We start from the raw sequence: 21514 nt of genomic DNA on the forward strand, positions 1-21514 counted from the left end.
CAACAGCCTTCCAATGAAGGGAAGAATTGCATGTGGAATTGCAGCCTGCTCATCATTCATTGGGGTCTCAGGACAAACTTGCCTTCAGATCAGAGATGTGAAGGTCTTCCTATTGGAAAACAATGTTTTTCTAGAATGAGTTTTATCGTTAAACAGCAACGAGAATTTAACTTTTAATTCAGAGATGTGATCTACTACGTAGCAGGCAAACAGGTGGCCCAAAAGAAGGGGAAACAATGTGCTTAGGGTCTTCTGGTATCTAAAGAGGGGATGGTGATAAGGAAGAAGGAGACAGATCCCTTAGCAGGATCTGTTGTGGTAGGACAAAGGGGAGAGGTTTCCAAGTAAAAGGGGATTTAGATGGGATACAAGGAAAAAGTTTGCCCAGAGAGATCATGGGTTCCCCATCCCTGGAGACACCCATAGTCAGGGGGATGTGGCTCTGAGCACCAGATCAAGTTGTGGGTGCTCCCATCCATTGTAAGGAGTGAGACCAGTTGGCCTTCAAGTGTCCCTCCCAACTCAAAACACTCTATGTCACAATTCTATGTAAACCATCTGGGACATTTCATGTTATTTTAGTCATGGAGGTCATAGCACTCCTCTAGGAAAAATAACTGATGTGTAAAGCATCCAAGGGAGATAAATTATACTAAATGAATATGTGCTAGAAGAAAGCCTGCAGGTACATTAGGAAAACATCCAGGCTAGAAAGTTCTCCGTGTGCCCAGTGAAGGCAGCGAGGGCTGTGCAGTATAAATATAAAATAATAGCAGAAGGAAATTAAAACAAAACCAAACAAAAGCAAGTTGAACGTTCTGGAACTTCCAAGAAAAACCAAAGCCTCAGCCTGAGAGCGGCACGCGGTGCCCTGAGCAGTGAGGGCTGTGCAAGATTTAATTGCAGAGTGAGCGACGAGGCAGAACCCATCCCAGCAAGGGGATAGCTTGGAGTTAGCTGCTTTTTTTTTTCTCTTAGAACACCAGTTCTTTTTCTTTTTGCTCTCTCACATGGGATATGGTTTCTTATATAAGTATCTATAGCGTGACGTTCCCTGTTTTCCGTTTTATTTTTGCCTTCAGAAATACTGGGAAGTGTTTTTAATGACCGTGGTAGTGATTAAGATATGTGTGTGTTCCAAAGGAGCCTCTGTGTGTGAGTGCTATGGAGAGTCTGGATGTGCTGCTCTGGGGTAGTTGTTATCCTGCTGTTGCTCTTCTCGCTGTCTTCTGTACCACCGTTATTGGGTTGTTTTTGCATTGCCAACTGTAGATCCCATTTTATTCTTCACACAGTGATCCCAAAGGGCTCTTCCAATTACTAGAAGTTGACCACCAGTTGATTGCCATAGAATCTCCTCTCCATGTATTCATCACTGCTGATGACATTCTCCACTCCTGATTTACATCCACCCTTGGAATGAAAACAGATGCAATCCCTGAGCAACCAAACCAAACCTACTTTATTTCCACCCACCCAGGAACCTTCTATGGACTGTACTCATAAATGTGGGGCTAACCACAGCCACGCACCTACATCAGTAGAATCCACCCCTCTCAAACACTTTGAAGCCTGATCCTCATTGCTACCATCCTAACCATAACGAACCTATGAATACAGCACCAGCTTTTTAAGCTGGAGAAAGAGCAATACCCCCTTCCTTAATGATATGCCACAGTTAAACCCAAATCCACGATTCACAATCATATCCTAACCTGATTCACCTTCTCACTACTTAACCAACCAAAACATTCACCTCCACAAACCCCCCATCAAATAAAACTACACCAGCAATTCCCTCCCCGCCCAACCCTTCCCTCCCCCACCTCCACCTTGGGCCTGACCATAAACCTAAGCTTCTTCGACCAATTTTCAAGCCCTTTCCTTCTAGGAATGCCACTAATCCTCATATCTTTCCTGTTCCCAGCCCTGCTATTCCCACCGCCTTGTGAACAACCAATCAACAATAACCTCTCAATACTAAATTCACCCATCTAATTACAAAACAATTAACAACAAAACCAGCCATAAAAGAGCACTCATCTTAACCTCACTTATACTCCTCTCAATCAACCTCCTTGGCCTCTTCCCTTATACCTTCACCCCAACCGCCAATAAACATGGCCCTAGCCCTCCCACTATGACTTGCCACCCTACTAGCAAGCCTATGTAACCAATTCTAAGCCTCCCTTGGCCACTCAGCCCCCAAAAGAACCCCCACACCACCAATCCCAGCATTAATCATAATCAAAACAACCACCCTACACATCCCTATAATAGCTCTAAAAGTAGATTTGGCAGTGAATCTCACAGCTGGTCACCTACTTATCCAACTCATCTCCATGCACAGCCTTCCAGTTCAGGGCCAAGCTACACAGAGAGGCTGCAGCCTTTCCACCCATGGAGAAATTAGCACATACCTGAAGGATACAGATATAAAAGACAGAAGGGAAGAATAGGGCAGAAGTATTACAGTCTTGGGGCAATTTTGACCTTTTTTAAGGAAAAGGAGCTGGGCTATTGGCAAGAGGAATCAGAAAACCCAATATGGGGTTGGTTGGTTGACCAAAGCTTGGCGCTCTGCGTGCTCCTGGTGTTCTGTATCCTAAATAACAATATCTGGCAAGAAAAAAACACCGACACACAACATATTATTTTTTTGCCTTTGATTCTCCGTTAAAGCGGACTGAGAAAATCCCTTTATAATTGGTTAATAGTTCACGGGGCTAAAATTGTTGTTGTAGCACAATCTGTGGGAACAACACAGGAGAAACATTTCCTGCAGAAGGAATGCTGGAGTTTAATTACCGCACATGGCATGAGAGAGGATTTCAATGTTTCAGGCCCCGTGCTCAGGCAGTTACTAGGGAGCCGGCTAGTGCAGGAATACCTCTGCCATCCCCTAATCTCTGCTGTGCCCGAGAACGGTGGAGGGGCCCCATTCTCAGGGTGGGAGGAAGGAATGCTGCACATTTTGCTTCCCCAGTCCTTCTTGTTGGCGTTGCTACGCCGGGTGCTTTAATTAATAACTGTCGACGTCTTGTCATATATCATTACCGAAACAGGAGGTGGGGACCTGCCATATGCATGCTGTACAAATAAATTAAAGTTTTCTCCAGCAGTCCCATAGCTCTGATGCTGTCAGTCACCAGCAGGGTCCTTCCTGCAGACTCCATAGCATCTCGATCTCAGCACAACGTGAAAGAAACTGGTGGAAACAGGGAAAAATGTTTTATGATAAGGGTGGTGAGGTGCTGGTGCAGTTTGCCCAGAGAAGTGCTGGGTGTTCTGCCCATGGAAACACCCAAGGTCAGGCTATTGGGGCTCTGAGCACCTCACTGAGATGTGGGTGTCCCAACTCCAACCCAAGTCAAACAATTCCATGAAACCCATGTCTTGTAGGGAGCTCAGGGATGGAACTCATGATGAGCCATTCACTATTAGATTGAGATGAACAGCAAGGAAGAAGGTTTTGGGGACAGAGATGTGCACACAATTGGGTTCTTGAGATAGTGGGGAATCACAGAATCGTTGGAATTGTAGAATATCCCAAGTTGGAAGGGACCATAAAGATCATGGATTCCAACTCCTGACTCCATACAACAGCACAAAAAACAGGGACAACCCTATCAGGTGCTTGGAACCCCATCCAGCCCAACCTTGGGCGTCTCCAAGGATGAAGCACCCACTATATGATCTAAGACAAAATCCTGCAGCAGGGCTCTTGAATTCCCCATATCAAAACCATCAAAGGGACAAAAAGGGCCAAGAACCAGAGAGACCCAAAAGGAGGGTCCACATGTCACCCAAAGCATAAGGCCATGCTGGAGCCTGGGGGTCGCGTGGCTGAACCAGGAGAGCATTTTAACCATACAGCCCTGCTGGCCGCAGCTAATTGCCCTGTTTGGCTGGAGCCAGGCTGAAATAGCACCAGGAAATGAGCTCATGATGCACGGAGCCTTGTCTGCAGGTGATAAGTAAGGGCCCAACAAATTAATCTCATCAACTGCATTCATCTTCGGATGCTGCTGTGTGCCAGGCCACAATGTGTGGGCTGAGGGCTATTTTTTTCATGTCTCTGCCTTAAACGAGTGGTTTGAATGACCATGATCCAACTGTGCTATTCTGTGCTGTCTGTGTCCTCAGCTCTTCTTGCAGTTATGGCCAGAAGCTCTGGGCTGTATCTCACAGCCAGGAGACAAATTACGGTGCTGACAGCTCACTGTTGTCAGTGTGCTTTGAATTACACACTCTGTAAATCTAATGAAGTGAATTTATTGGTTTCTTTAATCTTTTCCTCCTTAATGCCAAGCAACTTTATTAATAATTGTGATTTAATCACTGACGATGCCATTCAGAATGCACTGCACTCTTTCAATGCATTCCTCACCATATTATTTAGTTCTCGCATGATCAGAAGTCATATGTGAAATGGAAAGGAGTGTTGCCTTAGGTTCAGGAATAGGATTTAAAGGTTGCTATGCTATTAAGAAAGGAAACCAACACTCATAAAAAACCACATTAATTCAGAGAGAAACACAAGCCCCATTTTAAAGAAGAGCTCTTATTTTCTCCCCTCCTGTAACACACATCCAAATGCTCAGTGCATTTTGCTATTATACGTATGCTTTGCAGCAGAAAGAACCAACCCTTGTAGCCTTCTCCCTCACACAGCCCTGCTCCCATGCGCTCTGCTGCATTCCCTCTTTCTGCTGTTCATTTTTACACTTAGCAAAAGAGAAGGTTTTCATTTCAGCAAACCTACTATTTGTTCTCCAACCGATCATTTGAGGAGCGTGAAGTCTGTGCACGGAGTCTAAAGATAAGTTCATGGGGATGTGCCCAACACATGCCCAGATCACACCCAGCAGTGAGAAATAACCATTGCATTGCAATACTGGAGAGCTTGATGAACTGCTGATCCCTAGCAAATGATTAAAAAGAAGCCTCATAGCAAACGAAGAATCCCTGTAGCATCTCTTGTTTTGTCATTTTGCTTTCCTTCTACTGCAAACAATTCATTGCACTACCGTGTGTGTACCAAACAGCTGCTCCCAGTGCTCATGCAACATCCAAATTCCCTTATGCTCATGCACAGAGCCTGCGCCAGCACACTGGGAAACATGGAGGTGATAGCAGCTACAACACAGCTCTGCAGTATAGAATTCAATGCAAATTCAAATGGAGCTAATTGCATACAAGCACAGTGAGAGGAAACCGGAGAGCAAAGCTCAGAAGCTGCTCAGTTCATTTGCAGGCACACAAGGGTTTCAAACAGACAGCAGCTACAGCAGCTGGGATTCACTATCAGGATGGCATGTTTGGGTTTAATTCTATGGGAGGTGAACACTTATGGGGACGAATCCATTCTCTGCCTCATTCCTTCTGCTGGACCTGCACCCTCAGCTCTGCCTGGAGTTGCTCACAGCTCCCTTGTATGACAAGTGGCCAATTTGGCTCCTGCAAGAATTCCTGCCTTCAAACCCTAATTATCACGCTGGCGCGGCAGAGTGGTTTCCTCCTTGTTTGTATTTACTCACAAAGTCCCTCCTGCACGGGGTGCTGTGATAAATATAATTCCACTCGTGGCTAATTTGGTGTTTTTGGGGGGAGAGGGGAGAAGGGAGGGTAATTTCATGGTAAACCATAATTACCAGTACAACGAGTCCCTTAATTACCAATCCAATCTGAGGGGGTTGCTGAGGCTCGAATCAGCCTAATTTGAATTCCGCTTGTTCGTAATAAATAAGTAGTAATTGCTCGCTGGATCTAGCCTACATTGTTTTAAAATGGAAAACCATTGTGAAGTGGGAAATTTTATGGCTGTTTGTGTTTAGTTTTACCCACTTCCTAATCCCGTTATGCTGACAGCCCAGCACTGAACTGAGCTGAGCTGCCATCCATGTCCTGCATGGCTGCTGCTGCTCCCAGGGGCAGAGAGCTGGGCAGGATGGGGCACTCACATGGAGCACAGCCCCCTTCTTTCACTCTAGAAACTGCAATAGTTGGCATTGGGAATATTAGGTTCTAACACCCCTATATATCCCTTTCACATTCTAACACCCCTACATATCTCTACAGTGCTCTAAGGCCACTAAATATCCTTATAATGCTCTAACATTCCTAGAAATGCTCTCTGGCTTCTAACCCATACCTGTGTTCAGCTGACCTGAGAGTTGCTTTATATTCTCACTTCCCTAGAACCACTCAGGCAATGTGGAAATCAGTGCAAGCACCATTTTATGGCAGCACCTTGAGGTCTTATAGCTCCTTCCAATGAGTGAGAACAATGCTGACTGCAGGAATGAGTGCAAAGAGACAAAACCTGCTCCCCAAACCCCATCCAGTAGGTCAGTCCTTCACGTAGCCTGGAATCTTAATGTATTAACATATTTTTTCCTTACAATGAAAGCGATGGTGGCTTCTAAGCATCCTAAATGTATGATAGGAGCAGGGTCGAGTCACACAGCCCTGCTGGGAGCAGTGCACACCCATAGTGCAGCTTGCACGCTTTGCAGTGCATGGATTGGTAGCTCCAATGAGCCCCATTTTTAGATTTATTCTTATTTTTTTTTAAAGATAAGCTGTTCTCAGAGTTTCTGAGCAAATTCCTCCTCATTGCAAGAGGGCTCGGTGCCCTGGGAACCCAGCAAGGAGCTGCTCATGCTCTTTCTTACCGAGCTAAAAATCCCTCCTTCTATCAATCAAACCCTCCATGAGGCTCGCAGCCTCCTCACCTTCAGACATTATCCTGCTGCCACTGTCATGGCAACCACAGAGGCTGCTCCAGCAGAGAAATCTGCCTGAGAGTTTTAGGGGAGATTAGGGAAGAGCTCAGGGATGGGACAAAGCTGCACTAAGGCTCAGTCCCCATCACCCATCCCAAGTGCTGCCTATGAGCCTCCAAACACAGCTGCTGGTGGTCCTAGCTATCACTCAGAGCATCCTCCAGGACATCCATGCCCTGCACCACGTCCCTCTCCATGCAGGTCCACAACCATGTGGGGGATGAGGAACCACAGCCTTGGGAAGCTCACACACCTCACCAGCCATTCAGCCAAAGCTCCTCTGCTTCAGCCTGGGTTTTATCAGATGCTTCCTGATAGTTAAGGTGTTGATGGCTGGGCTTTGATTCACTGCACCTTCTTCCTCCTTGCCAGTTTGTTTGCCCTTGTAAAGCTCCTAAGAATGGGGAGATACCTATTAGCAGGTCCTTTATGTGAGATTTTAGGCCACACTGCCCCATAGCATCACATCCTACACCCTCGGGCTCTTGCTGCCATTGCATCTCCATTTCCCTCACCTCATAATTCCCAAGGATGGGATTTGGAGAGTAGCTTTCCTCCTTTAGCCACTCACTCTTGCAGTCGCTTCCCACTAAAAAATACCACTAAGGTAAACCCAGGGATCATTTGACAATTATTTGTCTCATATGGGGAAGTGAAAAGAACAGGATGTCGTGCTCAAGAAAATGTGAAAATCGATTCTTCTTTTCCTGCATTAACCATAACTGTTACATCCTGAATTACCGTGGTGCCGCGCTGTCTTCGAGCAATGAACCACAGAGCAGCGACCGTCGCGGTCACCTTCTAGCAAAGGATTTTTGTTCCTCGGGCATTTTTTTTCCCCACAATAGCAACAGCCCAATGACAAGAAGGAAAATAGCTCCTTCCCTCGGTCCCAGACGACAACCTGGCAAACACAGTTATAATTTGCCATGGGGGCCTGAAGCGTCGACGCTATAAACGTAGAATAAAAACAAAGGAGGTTGCAGCCATGGGGAGAAGGATGGAGCTGGGGGAGGCAGAGTGTGAATTCAGCAGATCCAGACCCATGGTCACAGAGGACATGGAGCTCAATGAGTCCTCGTTTTCCTGTTGGGAAAGCAAGCTGTGCCATTTCTCTTTGGGAAAGGCCAGAAGGATGGTTCTGCCTCGAGTCATAACTTCCCACTCCCTCCACATTGACCTGAAATAGTTGGCTTTATTCATCAATCAAGCTGGGGGGTCATGAGCTGCTCCCCATGCTCAGGGTTGTGCTTGACAGAATCACAGAATCACAGGGGTTGGATGGGACCTCAAGAGATCATTGAGCCCACTCGCTTTGCTAAGCAAGGATCCTACAACAGGCTGCACAGGTGGGCATGCAAATGGCTCTTGAATATCTCCATAGAAGGAGACCCAACCACCCCTCTGTGCAATCTGTGCTCTCTCATCCTTACTATAATGAAGTTCTGTACGTCAGTATGGAACTTCCTATGTACAAGTTTGCCCCTTGTCTTATCCCTATATACCACCAAGAAGAGCAAGAGAAGAGCAAAAGAGAAAGAGCAAAAGCAGAGCAAGGATTTCCTTTTGGCACTGCATCCCTCATCCCTTTCTTTCACCCATTCCACCCCCAGGGATGTGCTGTGGGCACTGGGGGACCCCTGGAAGTACAGACCCAAAGGGAAACCAAGCGTGAGCAGCATTGTGCGTGTTGGATGTGGGGTGAAACCAAGGGAGGGAGATGCAGAGTGTGATGCAAAGCTCTGCTGCAGCCTCACCGTAGCAAATGAGGGGCACGAAGCGGACCCGCAGGCGGACACCTCCACCTCGTGGTGAGAAATCGAAGCATCTTGGAAATAAAAAGCAAAGCACGCTGGAATGCTCTTTTCGCCTCCTTAAATTGACCTTTGTAAATGATTATCCAAAGCAAACGGTGCTCGTTAGCATAGTCGTGAAAGATTAACCTCATTGATGTACAGCAGTGCATCAAAATGCCACACTGATACCCTCTCCACGTGCTGAGATCTGTATCCTGCACAGCACAAACTGCTTTCTGAAGTCAGGTTTAAAGCATTCTCCTGTTACCCACAGCTCAGTCCTGCAAGGCAGGATGCTGCATGCTGTCACTGCAAACACTGAGTTCTATGATTGCATCTTTATTTAGCCCCAGTTTTCAGACTTCCAGATGATTTATCTCTCGGTCTGCAGGAAGCTATAAATCACTCCCTTACGTGTTAATAAAGAAAAGAGAACCCTAAAAAAGTCAATTGCTGTTTGACATTATACCTTACTATCACTAACTTCTTTCAACTTCAATAAAGCATCCGTCTGCCTTTTAATTTACAGGCAATTAATAAGTCACCTTTTAAGCATTTCTTCTTGTTTTCTGTTAAACCAGCTCCATAATTAAAAGGGGGAGAAGAAGAAAAAAAAAGACACTTTATGGCATGGAGTTGACTGAAGGGATTTACCCATCACCTTCCAGAAGCCATTGTGTGATGGACTCCATCAACCTGACTGCACTGACCCCGATGTCCCAGGTGTGGATCACACAGATGCACTGATTTGTGGCTTTTTGTGTCCTTAGTTGAAATGTGATGTGGAAATCTTCATAGTGATACTGGAGCTTTTCATCCACATTTACAATTGGGAAATTAAAAGGCAGATTTTCAACTTAACCCAATCATTATCTTGGATCTTTATAACTCTCCCAATGATCAAAAGGTCTAAAAAGCCATTGAGCCACTGAACGTTTCCCCCAACCATACTCAGATTGATTTCACACCCCACACATTAACGCTTCTATTTCCACGTTTCCAGCCTCTGTCCCTTCTCAACACCTTTCCCTCACCTCAGTACAGGACGAGGACCCCACAACACCTTATTTTCTATCCCGTGCTTTGCGACTACGACGACCAAACCCATCGCATTGCATTGACACACGCAGCCAGCGGAGGGAGGTGCGGTGCCGCCAGCGACTAATCACAAAGGGAAGAGAGCATCAATTAGCACCGCAGCTCTCTTCCCCTCCTCCCTAACGTGTGGGATCCCATAGGACCCCTTTCACACAGAACTTTGATGCTCTCTTCCAAACCACGATCCCCACTCTGTGACAATGTCCCAATCAGCTCAAATTTAAACACACACACACACACATAACTTGCCCCCCCCCCCCTCCATTTTTAATTGGCCTCATTTCACTGTCATTCAAACCAGGGTTGAATTTCAGTTCTTCTAGAAACCTTTCCCATTTAACTGCACTTTGTGCAAATGGTTCTATAGGATGGAATCACAGAGCAAAGGGCAACCACAAGGAAAGCAATGCCCAACTGCAGCACCAATGAAAGAAATCCAATAGCTCATCAGTTAGCAAACAACCCTCGGATATAGATTTACTATTTGGATCTCTAGATTGAGAATGTTGCATTCAGTCCCACTTCAAAACACGTGAACTGGAGAAGAACTAAGGATCTGTTGATCCATACTCCCCCCAAAATGGCTTTTAATGGTTCAGTGCTGTGCTCCTATCGGCTCCTTGGGGGATGCCATGGTTCCTGTTTCGTTAGCATGGCCTGATGAAAACAACAGATGAGCTTTGAGATCTGCCAAAAGCTGAGCTAATTTTTGTGTTTTTCGAAGAAAAAAGAAAGAAATTCGGCTGTCAAAATCTTTAACTCTTCCTTCACTGACTTGAAACGTTGTTTGTGATTTCATAGAAAGCTTCTGGTGCCTTGGATGCCATTCAGGACTGTTGGCTCTTCATGAAACAGACACACGGTAGAAGGGTAAGGCTCTTTGGTTCAAAAAAAGAAGGTGATTTATTCAAGTTCTTTTGGCAAATGGTCTTTCCTGCCTTAAGAATTAAATGCTGGAGCTGAGGCTGTGCTTGGTTTTATGGCTCTTCAGGGAAAGGAGATTCCTCATCTCTTCATTGGGTATCAAATCCAGAAGAAGAATAAAAATGGAAGGGGAAGGGGAAGGAAGGGGGAAGGAAAGGATGAGGGAAGGGAAAGGAAGGGAAGGGAAGGGAAGGGAAGGGAAGGGAAGGGAAGGGAAGGGAAGGGAAGGGAAGGGAAGGGAAGGGAAGGGAAGGGAAGGGAAGGGAAGGGAAGGGAAGGGAAGGGAAGGGAAGGGAAGGGAAGGGAAGGGAAGGGAAGGGAAGGGAAGGGAAGGGAAGGGAAGGGAAGGGAAGGGAAGGAATCCAGGAGCTGCTGTCTGGACTCACAAGCAGAGATTTCTGCTCACTTAGCACACAGCTTTGGAATAAAATGGAACACATTTTGCTCTGTGTTGTTACTGAGTCTCAAGACAGAGGTGTGTATATTTGTATATGTGTATGTATAACTATTTTCAATCATACAATGTGAGTTTTTCTGCATGTGACCCCTTCGATCCCATCACCTGTAGCTCCCGTCACAACTCTAAAACCCAAACCTCCACATTGGAGCCATAAAAGTAGTCAAAAAATAGCGAGCTTTCAAATAAAAAGGTTACAAGCATCAGGTTATGTGCTGTGCAGTGTGATCAAGCAGTTTCCAGACAGAATTTTCCCTTTTTAACACTCTTCCAAATTTGGAGCTGACCACCTCTCTTCTGCTTTTTGTTTCTACTGCTCTTTCTCCTCAAATAAATTATCACATAAGTGTCTCTGAGCACATCTTGAGCTTCCTGTACCTGAAACAGTCTGGGTTTTTTTTTTTTTGCTCCTGTGAAGCCAGCAGGTTTAATTAATACCGGAAATATTGACTTAGTGCTAAGAGAAACATTATCGTTAAATTAGAATCCTGGGGGTAGCGGTGCCAGCTGTGGGGTGAGACAGACAGAGTGGGAAAGGGGAAAGGAAGGAACATGGCAGGGAAAAGCCTTCAGGGCTCTGGTCGAGGCTTGGAGTGAGCAGCCAGGGCTGTAGCCCATGGAGCCAATGGGAATCTAAGTGTAAGGGGCAAAAACAGGGATAAATTCAGGAAGAGCTGCAGAGGAAAAGTGAAAAGGCAACAGTAGGATAGAAGCTGGAGAGTGAAGGGAGAAAAAGAGGGGAAAGAAAGGGAGTGGAAAAAAAAAAGAAGAGGAAAAAGGAAGAGAGAAAAAGAAGAGGAATAAAAAGAAGAGGAATAAATAGAAGAAGACTAAAAAGAAGAGGAAAGAAGAAGAGGAGAGAAAAGAAGAGAGAAAAAGAAGAAGAGGAAAAAGGAAGGAGTGAGGAAAAGAAGAAGATATAGAAGAACTGGGAAAACAGAAGAAGGAGGAGAAAGAATAAAGAGAAGGAGAAAAAAAGGAAGGAGGAGAAAAAGATGGGGGAAAACAAGAGGGGGGAAAGAAGAAAGAGAAAAGAAGAAGAATGAGGGGGAAAAAAGGAGAAAAAAGTATTTTAAAATACCATACTTTGCATTGCCAGGTTCTTCATCATTTGCAGAGGTGAAAATTATGAGCTCTTCTGAAAAGTTCTATATTCAGAGTGAGCGTTTAATCACCCGTATTTCTCGTGTTCGTAGGAAATTAAATAGGCTGAGAAATAAGAGGTGTGCTTTGGAAGAAAGGAAAGGGCAAATGCAACAAGCAGATCTGTCAGTCTCTTTGGAGGTATGAGAGCAATGAGTGCAGGTAGTCAGATGCAGCTTGCGAATGGCTCAACATAACTGAGGGCAAATAGGGAACAAATGTGATGCTGCTCTCACTGCTCCTGCTGCTGGAGTCCCAAGGAAAGCAATAGGAAGAAAGAGGAGACAGCAAAGCTTCCAAATGAATTCAGTAACAGAACCCCATCCTTTCTCCCTTCCTTTTTAAGTCAACTGTTTGGAACAGAACAGCTGAAATAGGAGGTGGAGGATAAAAGCTCGAGTCATTAAATCAATGCCAACTGAAGTATTTTCTTAAGATTGCCCCTGAGATAACGCTTTTAAGAGCACCATAGCAAAGAGACCATCCAGATTAATTAATGTATCAAGCACAAGATCACCCAGACTCAATATTCTCTGCCATTGCACTGACTGTGTTGGACAGAAATGCAGATCCAGCATTAATCTCTGGGATGGACAGCTTCACAAATCCCATGTCCATGCTTTGCTTAACAAAACATTGCTTGGACTTGTGTAGCTCTCAGTCGTTGCTCACTGTTCTCAGCCTATGTGTTGGGGAGGGAAATGCTCATTCCACTGCTGTTCCTTTCCAGTCGCCTTCGTGTGCAGAAGCAGTCAGGGGTGTTTGCCTCAAACCTCAGGAGATGCATTAGGAACCTGCTTTCATCTGCTTGTGGATTTTGCAGCTAAAGCATGAGAGTGATGTTAGGATGAAAATGTGTCGAACAACAGATGATAGGATTATATATATATACAGTTTAAACTTATTTTACTATGTTTTTCAGCAAAATCCTTCCAGGCTTAAAGCACGAATGGCCATGTAACCCAGGGTATGTGCTATACTTCAGCCTCAGAAGATATGTGGGGCTTTTTCTCTAGTAAGATTTGCCCCAGGTCACATCACTGCTGCATGAGTTCTGCCTACAAACAGACACCAGTCCCATTCCTAGAAGTTTAGAGAGGTGAATCTATCAAACAGCTGATATCACCATGACAAACCACTTCTTTTCTAGAGGTAACACAGCCTTTCTCACTCCATTTCCTCCCCCGAAACCATAAAAACCCTCATACTGGTTTCCTGCAAATCCAGGCCTTTTAAACCAGACTAATTTGCCATAGGGGATTACAGCAAAATGCAAGTTAATGTTTCCTGACGTTTTGTCCAATAGCTAATGTCTTTTAATATAGCTCTTTAACCACACAGCTCTTTAGCTTTCATTTCAAGGAGATCATCTTTCCCTCCCAGGTTCACTGTCTCGATTAGCCCAAACTTTACACTTTTTCTGTTCTTTTATTCCTTTAGGATGCTGAGAAAACTATTAAAATTGACAGATGAACCCAGAGAGCCCATCTCTGGCCTTGGCATTTCCTTTCAGCCCCAGCCCTCTGCAGGTGGAGTGAAGCCCCCCCAGGACCCGGTTCCCCCTCTTTCCTGCTCATGCTCCATCTCTCTGTGTGTTTATCCCTTTGCTTACTACTCATGTGCCCACTCTCATTTCTCCAGCCACCATCTTTACGCATGGTGGAGCAGACAACTCCATCCTCAATACCTGCAAACCAACAGCCTCTATAAACTGGAACAGCAGCTTTCAGTACACGCAGTGGTTACTGTTCCTGCAGATATGTGAGTCTGACACTGAACCCAGATCTTACTATGTAGATATATCCTTATGTAGATCCTAACCCATCCCACCATGCCCATTACTGTATCCCTCAGTGCCACATCCACATGGTTATTGAACACCTCAAGGGACAGTGACTCCACAACCCCCCTGGGCAGCCCTATGAGAAGAAACTGTTCCTAATTGTTCCTGGGTTTGAAGCCTATGGCACCCATCAATCCTATGTTTCCCACTCGGCCTGGGGTCTGGCAGAAGAGATGTTGACTCTGCAGAGGTTAAAGGTGGCTGCCTTGTCCAACAAATGGGCTTGGGCAAGAGGGGAGGGATGTTGTTTTTGCTTCCTTCAGGAATGAAGTGTCAGAAAGATGCAGAGGGCAAACAAGCCCCCGCTGGGCTGCTGAGTGACAGCAGCAGCTGCAGAGAGTGCTGGGGCAATGCGGGACTGGGGGGTTCCCACATTTGAGGAGGGTCTGCCGTCTCCTTTTCCCACATCTGAAGTCAGAGGAACAACAACAGAAAGAGTTTTGTGGGGAAAAAGGGGTCCGAGTTTAACTGAGAGTGCAAAGTGATGTGCAAGAACTGAACCGTGTGCCATGAACAGAGCCCTGCTGGGGTCCCATGGGATTCCTGCATGGAACCTGAACCTTCTCCTGGATAAATGGAACAATACATCGGCAGATAAACTTCCCTTCTCTTTTATTTCCCTCAAAATTCATGCACAGACATAAATGAGAAGTAGACGATTGTTAATTAGCTGGAATTAGGAGTAGGGCTGGAAAACACAGACCTAGGCTTGAGCTCATGCAAATCTCTACTACCCAGCGTGACTTTGGTGGGTGAACACAGGTGAAATATTCTGCATTGACAAAACCACTCTAGGCTATACCATGGACCCTTCTGGTGCCCAAAATATCCACACATCCTTTGCCACCTGGCCTTCCAGACAGAGCAATCTGTGCTTTTTCCTCCTGCCAGGCAGTGGGAAACGTGTCTGAATGTTTGCTCTCTGAACAGATTGAATTATGTAGGAGAGCCCTTCCTGGAGGATGATTTGTGTTTGGCATTTTGCAAGAGAGTCACATTAATGTGAAGGTAAAAGGTGATGTTCTTGATCAGCAAGATCTGGGCTAAGCCCACCTGATTGCTTGGAAAAGCCCAAGCTATAACCCAGCAGGGATTGGGATGAGCAGACCTCTCCCTCCATTTGATTCCTTTAAATGTCACAACTCTGAATTATACAGAAGCCAAATAAAAGTAGCACTTAAAGCACTTAAAGAAAGAAAAACGGAGGCTCTGTGCCCATCTGATAAATCCCTCTGTGTCTACGAGAGCACAAACTCAGCCCAAATGGTGGGAGAAGGGGAAAGAGGCGCACACCTATAGGGAGGCATAGCAAAGCAATGGAGAAAGTCGCAAGCAGATTACAGAAACACAGCACATGTGGCTGTATAAATTACCGCTAAAAACACACAAATAGTTGCAGTAACCCCAGCGCAGCCCTGCAGTGATATTTGGGGTGTTCCCAGGTGCCAACCCTCTGTGTCAGAGGGATGGAGAGCAGATTCCCTGCTAACACCCATGCAGCAGCAGCGGCAGCTCCGGGGTCTGCGAATCTGCTTTGTGTTAAGAAGAACCATAAAACTTTCAGCAAAAGATGAAAAACACGTCTCACATTGGCACAAAGGCAGATTTCCTTGTAGGAAGGAGTGGCATAAAGTAGGATAGAGAAAGAATAACTGCCACCAGCAGTAACCATCAGCAAATACAAGTGTTACCGAGCTAAAAGAACAATAATCCCTCCAAACTTTGCACGTGCACAAAAGTCACCTAAAACAAAATGTTACAACCAGGCCTTAAATCAGTAAATAATCAGTGAAGCACTTTCTTACTTTTATTTCCCACTTCGCTTCTTGGCTTCAGGAATCTGTTGAATTCCGTATGAAGGGCTTTTTCCAACCTCAAAACTCAGGGAATTTTGTTAACAGTGCAATAAAAATAACTACATAGTGTCACAGGGAAACATTAAAGCCCTTTTTTGTGCACTGCTCTTCCCTCCCCCCTACCCCTTTTTTTCTTTTTGGGGGGGGAAGAAAAAAATACAGACATTGTTTCTTTAAAAGTCTCCATCTGCAAATCCCATTAGATGTGCATATAAGGTTTCGGATGATTAATAGGTGCTGCTTTGCTTTGGTTGGAGGGAGCGGGTGTGTGTACGTTAACCCCTCCCTCCCCTCTCTCACATTTCACTTCACAAAGTTGTCACTCTCTCCCCAACATAGTATTTAAAAAGTGTTTCCCTCATGTCCAGCACTTCACAAGGACTCCAGCATCAGCTTTGGGACTCCGTTTGGGGCGATCGCCTCCTCCATCCATTTGGGACAATGAACACCTCAAGAAGAGTTTCCAAACTAACAAACCTCCAACCTCACAAACCCCCCAGCCAAAGTGTCGTTTAGGGAGGAAATCTGGGCTGTCAAATCTGGAAACATTTCCCCTCCTCTCCTCTCCTGCTTGAGGAACCTGAGTGACGAGCGCGGGACGAGGATGAACCCCACCGGAGGCAGCTGCATGCGCAGCCCCCAGTCCCCAGCCCCACTCTGGGGGTGCCTGCGGGGTGCCGACGTCCCCACAGCCCCAGGGTTGGGTCACTGCCCCCCAGCCCCTTTCTCCTTCCACCCCAAGGCAGATTTTGCTGCTTATTCTGAATTCTCAGCCTCCTGCTTGCTGAGCTCTGCCCACTGCGTCCCACCTGAGGAGCAGCCCCCAGCTTTCCGTCCTCACTCTGAGTGGCAGCAAGCAGCAACAGAGGCCAGGAGACTGCTGAGCCCAGGGCTGGTGTTGGCCTCTGGGGACACAGAGAGCCCCAACGTCGTGAGCACAGCAGCGGGTGTAAGTGAAGATTACGAGGTGCCGGTAAACAGCACGATGGAGACGGAGAGAAAAGCATCCAAAAGGAAAAAGGAGCACTCAGGTAGGTGGCATGGAAGTGGGGGTGTGGGGTGGGATGGGGAGAACATCTCATGGAGTAAAGCTGATGGAGGAAATATTTTGTGATTCTTGACTAGGGAAAACTATGCAATATCTCAATGGAAATGAAGTTGCTTGTCCCTTGATGACCTTTGGTGTTTGAGTTTTGCTCGTTATTGGTTGAACCCAACCCTTTAGGCAGCAGCTCAGTGCCAACTCAGTGCCATGCTGCGCTCAGAGCCCTAGGATGGCAGATCCATCCCACTGCTCTGCTGCAGTCCAAGGGTGACAGAATGGGGATCAAAGGGCTAAGGTCCCATCAGCTGCCCGTGCCAGCTGGGAATGCCACTCTGGGGTTTTGAACTGCCCACCAGTACAATGCCCAGCAACATGGGAAACAATCAGTTTTCATTGTGCCATCCTTGCCAACAAAGCACCTTCTTCCTGCAGCATTCAGGAATTACAGACATATGACATCTGGTTTGTTACTATTTCAGTTCTCCCGATATGTGAAATATGCAGAACATTGCTTTCTCCTAAGGAAGCTGTTAAGATTCAGATGCTTCCATGCAGACATTTGCTACAGTATTCATTTGCAAACCACAGAGTATTGAGAAGCAGAGGGTATTTTCCAGCATCCCCATTTTATGGTTTCAGAGCCAAGACATGGAAATGTTTCTAAGATGTAGAAAAGATCAAAATGCACTTAAATCCTCAAAACTTTCTTTAAAGGACCAATAGATTCAGAGCAGCTACAGAACGGTTTTGCTGTGTGATAGTAATAGGAGTATCTGCAGTAAGACCTCACGTGTGAGCACACACATCCCCTTCTCTTCCTCTACCAGTGTTCATCATTTAGATGCCATTTTCAGCCCTGGTGTCCCAGGCACAGCAGTGACCTGAAGATGTCAGTTGGCTTTGGGGGAGCTTTCACAGCTGCCCCTGTGCCTGCCGCCCTCTATTCTATGCTGTACAATTTAGCAAAGCATTTATAGAAACCCCTTTGCAATTACAGCATTAAAGAGGCTGAAAGGTGTTGTAATGACTTTGGGCTTCATACATCTTTCATTTACTACCAAGGAAAGACCTAACAACACCATTCAAGCAGTAAGGAAATTCCAAGCCTTAACCCTAAACTAAATTAGCCTTTAAAAGCATAAGATAAGCACTGAAAGTTCTGGGATGCCCACTGGGTGGAGGTTGAGTCTAAAGAAACGCCTCCCTCTGATTTCACACGTTGAATGTTGTTGAGAATGGCCAACTGCAGACAGGCAGTTTGGATACCCCAACTTTAGCTGATGGTTAAGGCATGAGCTGAAGGATAAGACAGCAAGAAATAGGCATTGCTGTAATGATATGTAGTAACATAGTGATTCTGACAACTTTGCTAAGTCATGCCTTTGGGTAAAGAGGGTGCTCCATGCTTTCAGGTCCCATTAACAGCCACGATGGCATAGAAGGCAGAACATAAGGGCAGGTAGAAACTGAAAACCTGAGCAAGAAAAGTGTAGGGAAGTCCCTCAGCAATTTAAAGTGATCTGGGGGCAGAGCTCCATCTGTCACCACCCTGTGTGCTCCACTCCATGAGGTGCCCACTGAAGTTACTTGTGGTTATTAATTTATCACTGGCTGCCAAATGAATCAGCTCCCCATGAAGTCACTTCACTTGGCCAACGTTCCCAAGAGCTTTCAGGATTTTATGCCCCGTGTGACAGCAAAATCCATCTTACTACTTGATTTGCAATAAATCTGCCCTCAAACTCTTTACTAGGGGGAGAAAGCAACGTTATGCAGATACTTTGGATTTTTATTATGCCTTTTGCTGAGGGAAAAACTGCACCGACAGTGGTTTGCAGAATAACAAGTGCCAGGTGCCTCCACCAGGGCTGTGGATCACCACAATGACCAAACAACCTGTGTTATCATTGGTGACCCCCATGCTTGAGCTTAAGCTGCTCTGAGGGATCGGAGCACCCCCTGAAATGCCCAAATCCTGCATTGTGTGGTCCTTTCACCTTCCCCAAAGCAGTTTGCCAGCTAAGCCTCTCTGCCATACATCTCCTTTCAACACCAAGTGGGGCACTGCCTGCTCTGTTCCCAGAGGCTATTTCAGATGATTCACATTGTTTGGAGATGAAGACCAGTGACACCCTCAGTGCCATTTGTCCAACAGTTTCTGCTCAGCTTGCAAGCAGCTGAACGCCTGCAGGACTGAGTGCTGAGTCAGGGAATGCCACTACCCCAGCACTGCTCATTTTCCCTCCTAGTGTACTCAGGCCAAATGCCAGCCTATGGTGCTCACTCAGCAACCTTCCCTTCCCCCTGCACCATGCACTTATATTGCATCACACACAGTGCACACAGCAAAGTGCTCCCTTTGCCTTCAGTCTGCAGCCAAAATCAGGGGAGGAACAATGTGAAAGGCACAGGGAAGGAAACTCAAGAGTGCTGAGTGGGTGCAGTGAGAGCTTCCTTCCTCCTCCTGCTCCCTTTGGCCCTTGCTCCTGCAGTTCAAGTGGTTCACCCCATCCCAACTTTACCCCTCGAAGCAAAGGCTGACAGTGCTGAGCTCAAAGGGACACAACACGCTTTGACATCGCTGTAGGGCACACATTCACACAGATCAATCTAACTGCAAATTGCACACCTGCTTGCCTCTTAGAAAGCCAGCCCTCCAGCAGCAAGGCAGAAGGCAGCAGCAGGTCAAGGAAGGAGAGGACAGCATTCACCAAGGAGCAGCTGCGGGAGCTGGAGGCAGAATTTGCCCATCACAATTACCTGACAAGGCTCAGGAGATATGAGATCGCCGTGAACCTGGACCTCACCGAGAGACAGGTACTCAAACCCCACCCCTTGCTGCTTCTCCCTAATGTTATAACACTCCAGGGCTGTGCTGCAATGGCACAGAGGTGTATTACTCTGTGGGACATGGTTTTGTGGGCATAGTAGCATTGGGTTGATTGTTGGACTTGGTGATCTTAGTGGTCTTTTCCAGCCTCATAATTCTATGATTTTAACATGAAAACTCCATGTTCTTTTAAAAGACATCCATTAAAAATCTCTGTAAACAGTTAATACCTGCATTTCTGCTTCTCTAAACAAACAAAAAAGCCATTTGGGACACATCCTGAGCTGTTTGGAGGAGCCATTTGGAGCCATTTGGATTGCCAGGTATAGCTGATGAAGATGGATTCCAGGCAAAGCACTTTGCTATGCTGGCCGGTCTCTGAAACATCTGCCTGGAGCACCTTCATTGGATAGAGAACGCTTAAACGTGGGAGGTTCCTTCCATTTTTTTCTCTAGAATTCCACAAAATACATCTATCGACACACAGGCATCAGCCTGCTGGAGGCAATAACTCATTACGTCCTTTTCATCCTCCAGGTCAAAGTATGGTTCCAGAACAGAAGGATGAAGTGGAAGCGTGTTAAGGGTGGACAACCAGTGTCCCCCCCTGAGCCCGATGCAGAGGACGCTGACTCCACCACATCCCCCAGCTCTGAGTAGTGCCATAAGGAGATGCTTGGAGAGGGTGTGACACTGCAGAAGGACACTGCAGCCCCATATGGTGGCCCTGTGGGTCACGGACTGAGAAGTGCGCAGTGCTGGAGCTGGTAGAGGAAAATGGAAAGCACAAAATAAGGCAAAGGAGAGCAGGACTTTGAGCTTTGTGTGAATGGGACTGTCTTACTGCCATAGGGTTACCTTTAGAAGAAAAAAAAAATAAGAGAAAAAAAATAAGAGAAAAACCACTGTATATATAGCAGGAGTAATGCTGTTCAGGCTCCCAAATGCTTACCAAACGGCCCATGCGTCATTCCTATCCTTCCATTCTGGTTTGCTTCCATATATGATCTTCTCCACCTCTGAGAGTGTCCATCTGATTCCAGGACACTTTAAAGCCATTCTCAAAGCTGAAAGAGTGTATAAAAGCAGCTTTCTAGCATAGGATGACCACAGGACCCAGACCTGCACACTCCTTTTCTTGCACACTGGTTCTCTTTCAATCCAAACCTGTAATATAATTAATGATTATGTTTTAGGAAAGCATAGTGTCTGTTCCCATATCTTCTGTCTTTTTGTTTAATGTGTTCTAATGCCATTTTACCATATTTTAACCAGAACTCTACACTGGCATGTCATAGAATGGCTATTAAACATGACTTTCAGTATTCTCAAATACTTGAAAGGTAACCATTATTTGCACCTATGGCACAGTTAGAACATCTTTATTCCTTCTCACTGTGATGCATTCCTCTTTGGTTTTAACCTGGTCTGCAGGTTTGCTGGATGTAAATTTACATATCTGCATGATAAAACAGATTATCAAAGGGCTGAATAAAGCTGTTTCAGTGGATAACTTTAGTACTACCCCAACACCTGTGTGGGCACACAGAGCTGGAATTGGGTTCCTCTTCTCCTTATGAGCTCTTAAGCCAACCCCATGCAGCACCCACTTGGGTCTGGAATGTGTGTGAGCTGTTTATTTGGGGATGAAAACTTGGGGGCTCTTGGTGACCAACAAACCAACAGCAGCTCCTGGTCCAGGAAGAGTCCTGACTCAATAATAATAAGTCTTCC

At 46.0% G+C, this 21514-nt stretch overlaps 1 protein-coding gene across 1 annotated transcript; it reads left to right on the forward strand.

The window, feature by feature from the left end:
- Window positions 1–16243: 16243 nt before the first annotated feature.
- MEOX1 (mesenchyme homeobox 1) lies at window positions 16244–21310 on the forward strand. The gene is made up of 3 exons (XM_015885557.3): window positions 16244–16936; window positions 19595–19767; window positions 20318–21310. Exons 1-3 carry the CDS (start codon window positions 16510–16512, stop codon window positions 20438–20440), a joined length of 723 nt encoding a protein of 240 aa, XP_015741043.2. The 5' UTR covers window positions 16244–16509; the 3' UTR covers window positions 20441–21310.
- The last annotated feature ends 204 nt before the right edge of the window (window positions 21311–21514 follow it).

Source organism: Coturnix japonica, unplaced genomic scaffold, assembly GCF_054131305.1.
Source record: "Coturnix japonica strain WE unplaced genomic scaffold, WE-NBRP24 Scf049, whole genome shotgun sequence".
In the NCBI taxonomy this organism is placed as follows: Eukaryota; Metazoa; Chordata; class Aves; order Galliformes; family Phasianidae; genus Coturnix; species Coturnix japonica.